This window comes from Sesamum indicum, linkage group LG7 (genome assembly GCF_026168435.1).
Source record: "Sesamum indicum cultivar Baizhima isolate 11 linkage group LG7, ASM2616843v1, whole genome shotgun sequence".
Classification (NCBI taxonomy): domain Eukaryota; kingdom Viridiplantae; phylum Streptophyta; class Magnoliopsida; order Lamiales; family Pedaliaceae; genus Sesamum; species Sesamum indicum.
This window is the reverse complement of record NC_142663.1, coordinates 1,695,550-1,702,013: the sequence shown is the minus strand read 5'-3', so window position 1 is coordinate 1,702,013 and position 6,464 is coordinate 1,695,550. Positions and strand designations below refer to the sequence as shown.

At 43.0% G+C, this 6,464-nt stretch overlaps 1 protein-coding gene across 1 annotated transcript; it reads right to left on the bottom strand.

Moving 5' to 3' along the window:
• Window positions 1-316: 316 nt before the first annotated feature.
• On the bottom strand, window positions 317-2,577 carry LOC148787442 (uncharacterized). Its single transcript, XM_088882750.1, has 3 exons — window positions 1,519-2,577; window positions 1,271-1,401; window positions 317-1,037 (listed from the first exon to the last, which is right to left on the bottom strand). Exons 1-3 carry the CDS (start codon window positions 2,575-2,577, stop codon window positions 317-319), a joined length of 1,911 nt encoding a protein of 636 aa, XP_088738876.1.
• Window positions 2,578-6,464: the final 3,887 nt, after the last annotated feature.

Genomic DNA, 6,464 nt, shown 5'->3' with positions numbered 1-6,464 from the left:
ACCATTGATACGTGTATCGATCTTACTCAGTAATGGTTGATAGTCGGCGATAGATAATCGAGAAGAGATCAATGGTAGACCCAAATACCTCATCGGTAATTGGCCTTCCTGAAACCCCAACACCGCAAGTAGCTCCTCTCGTACATTCTGGGCTGATCGGGATATGATGATGTGGCTTTTTTCAACATTGAGGCGTAACCCCGACCAATCAGCAAATCTATCTAATTCGGATTTGAAGACCCGAACAGATTCAGTATTGGCCCGACAGAATAGGAGTAATTCATCAGCGAACCCCAGTTGGAAGATTCTAATATCGTCACACTTCCAATGGAATGCGAAGTTCATGTCCTGCTCGATTAGCTGTAGCATTCCCATGTGTAGAGCCTCCATCACAAGGACGAAGAGATATGGCGATAAGGGGTCGCCCTCGAAGCCCTCTGGCACCCGCAAAATATCCATGTGGCTTTCCGTTCATCCCCACCGAAAAGGAAGGTGAGTTGATACACTCCTCAACCCATCGTCTGAAAATCTCTGGGAAACCGAATAGTTGAAGCACCGATAGCAAGAAATCCCACTCGACAGTGTCATACGCCTTCCTAATATCAACTTTCAAAGCACATCTCGGTGGGAGTCGGGCCTGATTGTATCTAGTGAAGAGTTCCTGTGCTAACATAACATTGTCCCCTATGCTCCGGCCAGGGACAAAAGCTGCCTGGCAGGGGCTGATAATCTTGTCCAATGCCACACTCAATTTTTGGACAATAAGTTTAGCAATGATTTCATAAAGTACGTTACAGCAGGAGATAGGGCGAAAATCTGCAACAAATGTGGGAGAGTGTACCTTGGGGATAACCGTCAATATTGTGCTATTAATCTGCTTAAGAAGCTTTCCCATAGAGAAGAACTCCAGTACTGCCTTTGTTATCTCCTGACCCACCACCGGCCAGGCGTTTTTATAGAATCCTGATGAATACCCATCAAGTCCAGGTGCTCTATCTTCGCCGATGTCAAAAACGGTTTCTTTTATATCCTCTGCACTGAAGGTTCAAGTAGGTGGCCTGCCTCCTCAGTTGTTATGATATGTCTCGCCCAAGGCTGAAGAAACCGAAGGTCCATCACCCTCTGACGCCTGTTTCCCCCTAGTAAGGATTGATAATAGGAGATGAATTCATGTATGACTGCATTTGGTTCCGTAATTGTAATTCCTTGGGCATCATTAATTTACAATATTCGTCTAGTTGTCCTTCTTTGGGCAATTTTATGAAAGAACACTCTGGAGCACTGGTCACCACCCTTCATCCATTCCATCTTTGCCCTCTGCTGTAGCATGATGCTCTCCAATTCGGCCGCCTTTGCATACACAAGTCGACTGCAGTGCTCCAACAGAAGAATAAGCTCATCCTGTCTGTGCGAGCTTACCAACACTTAGGCCAGCTCCAGGAACCCCCTTGCCAACTTAACATTGTGAGAAAGATCCCCTTTATTTCTCCTCTATTCTTGAAAAATAGGTTTGAGTGCCTTGAGTTTTCGGGTGACTGAGAACATAGGCACTCCCACTATTTGTTGCTGCCATATACTCTGCACGCTAGGAATAAAATCTGGTGAGAGAGTAAGGAAGTTGTCAAACCGGAACATACCTCCAAATCGCTGCTGATTATCCCCATTAACTACCATCGGCGAGTGATCCGATGTCCGTGGAGTGAGGCATTGGTAGAATACTGATGGAAACCGCAAAGTCCATGTATCATTGGTTAGCATACGATCAAGTCGCTTCCACAAGTTGCGAGGGCTAGCACTACGATTATGCCATGTGTACCATTCACCCTGCATCGGTAATGGCAAAAGCGCAGTATTCTGTAGGCACGTATTAAATTCCTCCATCGCCACTCTTATATCTCCCGATGTACCACAGACCTCACTGAGATCCCTGACTGCATTGAAGTCACCTCCAACCAGCCAGGCAGTATTAATGCATTGGACAACTAAGGATTCTAGAGAGACCCATAATTCTCGCCTATTAGAGACCTCAATAGCACCATACACAATAGTAATATCAGCATACTCTTGTAATGCTCTAATAGTGGCACGGCAGTGTATAAACTGGTTTCCCACCTCAATAATATCCACATCAATATAATTATAATCCCAAGCAATCCATATCCGATTTCCAATATTGTCATAATCCATAAACCATTTCCAATGAGGTATAAAAAATGATGGGATACTAGCACAATTATTAATGCGAACACGTGTTTCTAAGAGACCAATAAAGTGTAACTTGAACTCAGCAATGATATCCTTGACCGCTAGCTGATGATCCCTCTTGTTCAGGCCACGTACGTTCCATATGGCAAGGTTTAATGGGTCCCCAAGTACGGGGTTGCTTCGCTTAGGACCACTTGATGAGCCTTCTGCACTATCTAGTAAATGTAGCGCATCGAAAGAGTTATAAGTAACGATATCTTTACCTCTCTCTTCCCGACTAGGTCCCGCTGCAGTTGGATGGGTACCACGGTCTTTTGTCTGCTTCTCCACAATGTGAGGTGTTGGGTGGTCTCTTGTTCTTTCAGTCACCATTGGGCCTCGCAGTGCTCCCACTTTGGGTACATACACATTAACCGGTGGTTTGATAGATTTGGGTTAGTTGACAATGCACTCCTTGGCTGAGTGTCCCAATGTCATACAGCCGGTGCACCTCGGGGGTAGCCATTCATACTCCACATCAATTTTGCACAGTAATTCTCCTCCTTCCCATCCGGTGTCATAATAATAATGTGCTTTGACATTTTCGAATTCACATCCAGCATAACGCATACACGAGCGAAATCCAGTCTCGTGCATGCTCTCGTGATCGCATCCGGGTACAAAGGTTACCCACTCCACTAGCCACTATGCTGAGTCCCTCCTCCGTCCACAACTCCACCGGAAGGTGGCGCAATTTGATCCAGACAGGAACCTGTGTATGTTTAAGTTTCCTCAGAACCATTCCCGGCTCCCATTTTTGAAGAACAATAGGCTGCCCCTGAAACAGCCACGGCTCTCCTTCAATAATATCTTCCACATCTGCAACTAACTTAAACTGGAAGAAAAAGAAACCGTTAGTAGTACCAGTAACCTCTCTTAAACCCGGCCAAACTGATACCGCGTATTCCTTCAAATGGTGAAAGTATGGGCGTTTCCCCAAAAAATATCCGACCGCGGTAGTTTTCCATCGTTTAGACCCGTTTCGGATAGTGTCTAAAGTCGGTCTCACAATCACCTCTCCATTTTGTAGAGATGGAGCAATGAACTTGAGGGTCTTTCGTGTTGAGTGGTTAAATGCATGCGCAATTTTATCATCAATAATTGGTTCGGGGTATGCATTCAACGGAATGTTACCCACGTACAATCCCGTTTGGACTGGAGCACCAAAAGATTTTTCGTTCGCCATGTTGCACTCCACGTTCACTGTCATTGTGGTGTCAAAAAGCTGGCTTTTTCCTACATCTTTGATGACATCAGCAGCAGCATCACTGATGACATCAGCGGGAGCATCACTGATGACATCAGCAGCAGCATCAATGCTTACATCAGCCCTACTGTCATCACTCCCATTGCTGACATCAGCCCTAGCCATGCTGATGTCAACAGAATGTCCATACAACCTTTGCGCCAAGTCATTGTCATCTGCCAAGTCAGCCGCTGAGTTGGGCTCCACGTCCCCATAACCAAGCGCCACCTCACTGCCACCATCCACGTCACTCGCCGGCAAAACCGCCGGAAAACGCGTTACTATCGTCTCAGTTCACCGGAGGGGGTTTCCAGCAACTTTCTTCGCCGGCTGTGGAGGTTCCTTCATCATCAGACCGTCGGAAACCGCTGCTACTGTCATCGGACTCCTTCCAAGTTGCAGCCCGTCGGTGTCCGTCGTCTTCTCCATCGTAGTCATCGGCAGGAGACTCCGGTAGGCCTGGCGCCTCGTACGAGCCGGTGGGAAATCAGTTACATTCGTCATTGGCATCATCTTCTCCGGTGGAAAGTAGCGCAACATGGAAACTTTGCCAAATTGCATTTCCCATTTTAATCGAAGTTCCTCAAGGGCTGTCGTTGATTCATGGTCGTTTTTATCGATCACCTTGTGTGCAAGTCGAAGGAACTCAGCCATATTGAACGAAGATTTCAATCGTTCGCTGTCGTTAAGATTTGCGCCGCCAAACCCTAGAATAGGTCGGCGCACTAGATCTTCGTCTTCTACGTCCAAGTTTGGATCTTTTTCGATGGGCATGACTCCTTCACCCTCGCCATTCGTTCGGCTGTCGTCTGCCATAGCCACAACCTCCATATCAGTGGGCGTCGCTTAGTCTTCCTCAGGCAACTTTTCGAATTCCATGGCTGCGCGAAACCCTAGTTTTGAGCGGGACGAACCCGCTGCAAAAACTCCAAGTTTTCCATCAATGGGACTTCCCTTGCCATCTCCACTATCAAATTTGAAGCCCGTAGATGACGCCTCGTCGGATTCCACCTCCAACCGGCCACCCGTTTTCTCAAGATCCGCGGCTAATGGTAGCGGCTCTCCTTGAAACACGACCATGGCAACCTCCCCATGTTGCTCGCCATCCTCCTCCACGTCACAGCCATCCGCCGATGCGTCGCCGCCACCTCCCAGGTCGCCGGCCGGCGAGGATTGTGATGTTAGTGTATGTTTTGTTATGTGTGTTAGTGTGTGAGAGAGAAGAGAGAGAATTTTTAGGCTCCATAATTTTTAGGCTACAAGTAGTCATTAATTACATTTACTTGTAGTTATTATTACGCTTAGCAAATTTACCACACAAATTCTTGGGTCTAGACATATGTTTGGGTCAACCTTCATTGAATTCTGATAACGTCTAATATTTAGATGTTTTGCATGGTTTTATTAAAATAATTTTGTCTCCCTTTTATACAAACTTCTAGTTATTATTAAGCTTAGCAAATTTACCACACAAATTCTTGAGTGTAGGCCAACGTTTGGGTCAAATTTCGTCGAATTCTAAAAACGTTCAAAATTTAGCTATTTTATACTGTTTTATTAAAGCAATTTCGTTTCCCTTTTATACAAACTTATAACTATTATTACGTTTAGCAAATTTACCATACAAATTCTTGGGTCTAGATGTTTGGGTCAAGTTTCGTCGAATTCTAAGAACGTTCAAAATTTAGCTGTTTTGCACGATTTTATTAAAGCAAGTTTGTTTCCCTTTTATACAGACTTCTAATTATTATTACGCTCAGCAAATTTACCACACAAATTCTTGGGTCTAGACCAACGTTTTGCTCAAGTTTTGTCGAATTCTAAGATTGTTCAAAATTTAGCTGTTTTGCACAATTTTATTAGAACAATTTTGTTTCCCTTTTATACAAACTTGTAGTTATTATTAAGTTTAGCAAATTTACCACATATATTCTTGGGTCTAGACGAACGTTTGGGTCAAATTTCGTCGAATTCTAAGAACGTTCAAAATTTAGCTGTTTTGCACGGTTTTATTAAAGCAAGTTCGTTTCCCTTATATACAAACTTGTAGTTATTATTAAGCTTAGTAAATTACAACACAAATTCTTGGGTCTAGACCAACGTTTGGGTCAAGTTTCGTCGAATTCTGAGAACGTTCAAAATTTAGGTGTTTTACGCGGTTTTATTAGAGCAAGTTTGTTTCCATTTTATACAAACTTGTAGTTATTATTATTCTTAGCAAATTCACAAGACAAATTCATGGGTCTAGACGAACATTTGGGTCAAATTTCGTAGAATTCTGATAACATTCGAAATTTACATGTTTTGCATGGTTTTATTAGAACAATTTTGTTTCCCTTTTACACAAACATGTAGTTATTATTAAGCTTAGCAAATTTACCACACAAATTCCTGGGTGTAGACCAACGTTTGGATCAAGTTTCCTCCAATTCTGAACACGTTCATAATTTAGCGGTTCTGCACGGTTTTATTAAAGCAGTTCGTTTCCCTTTTATATAAACTTGTAGTTACTATTAAGTTTAGCAAATTTACCACACAAATTCTTGGGTCTAGACCAACGTTTGGGTCAAGTTTCGTCGAATTCTGAGAATGTTCAAAATTTAGGTGTTTTACGCGGTTTTATTAGAGCAAGTTTGTTTCCATTTTATACAAACTTGTAGTTATTATTATGCTTAGCAAATTTACCACACAAATTCATGGGTCTAGACGAACATTTGGGTCAAGTTTCGTCGAATTCTGATAACGTTCAAAATTTAGATGTTTTACATGGTTTTATTAGAACAATTTTTTTTCCCTTTTACACAAACTTGTAGTTATGATTAAGCTTAGCAAATTTACCACACAAATTCTTGGGTGTAGACCAACGTTTGGATCAAGTTTCCTCCAATTCTGAAAACGTTCATAATTTAGTCGTTTTGCACGGTTTTATTAAGGCAAGTTCGTTTCCCTTTTATACAAACTAGTAACTATTATT

Bases quoted from the DNA above. Each gene is read 5' to 3' on its own strand.
- LOC148787442 (XM_088882750.1), bottom strand. From the start codon at position 2,577: ATGGTGACTGAAAGAACAAGAGACCACCCAACACCTCACATTGTGGAG. The intron at 1,402-1,518 runs GCACTCAAACCT...TCGCACAGACAG, and splicing joins CAGTCACCCGAAAACTCAAG to GATGAGCTTATTCTTCTGTT. The intron at 1,038-1,270 runs GTTCTTTCATAA...TTGAACCTTCAG, and splicing joins GGTGACCAGTGCTCCAGAGT to TGCAGAGGATATAAAAGAAA.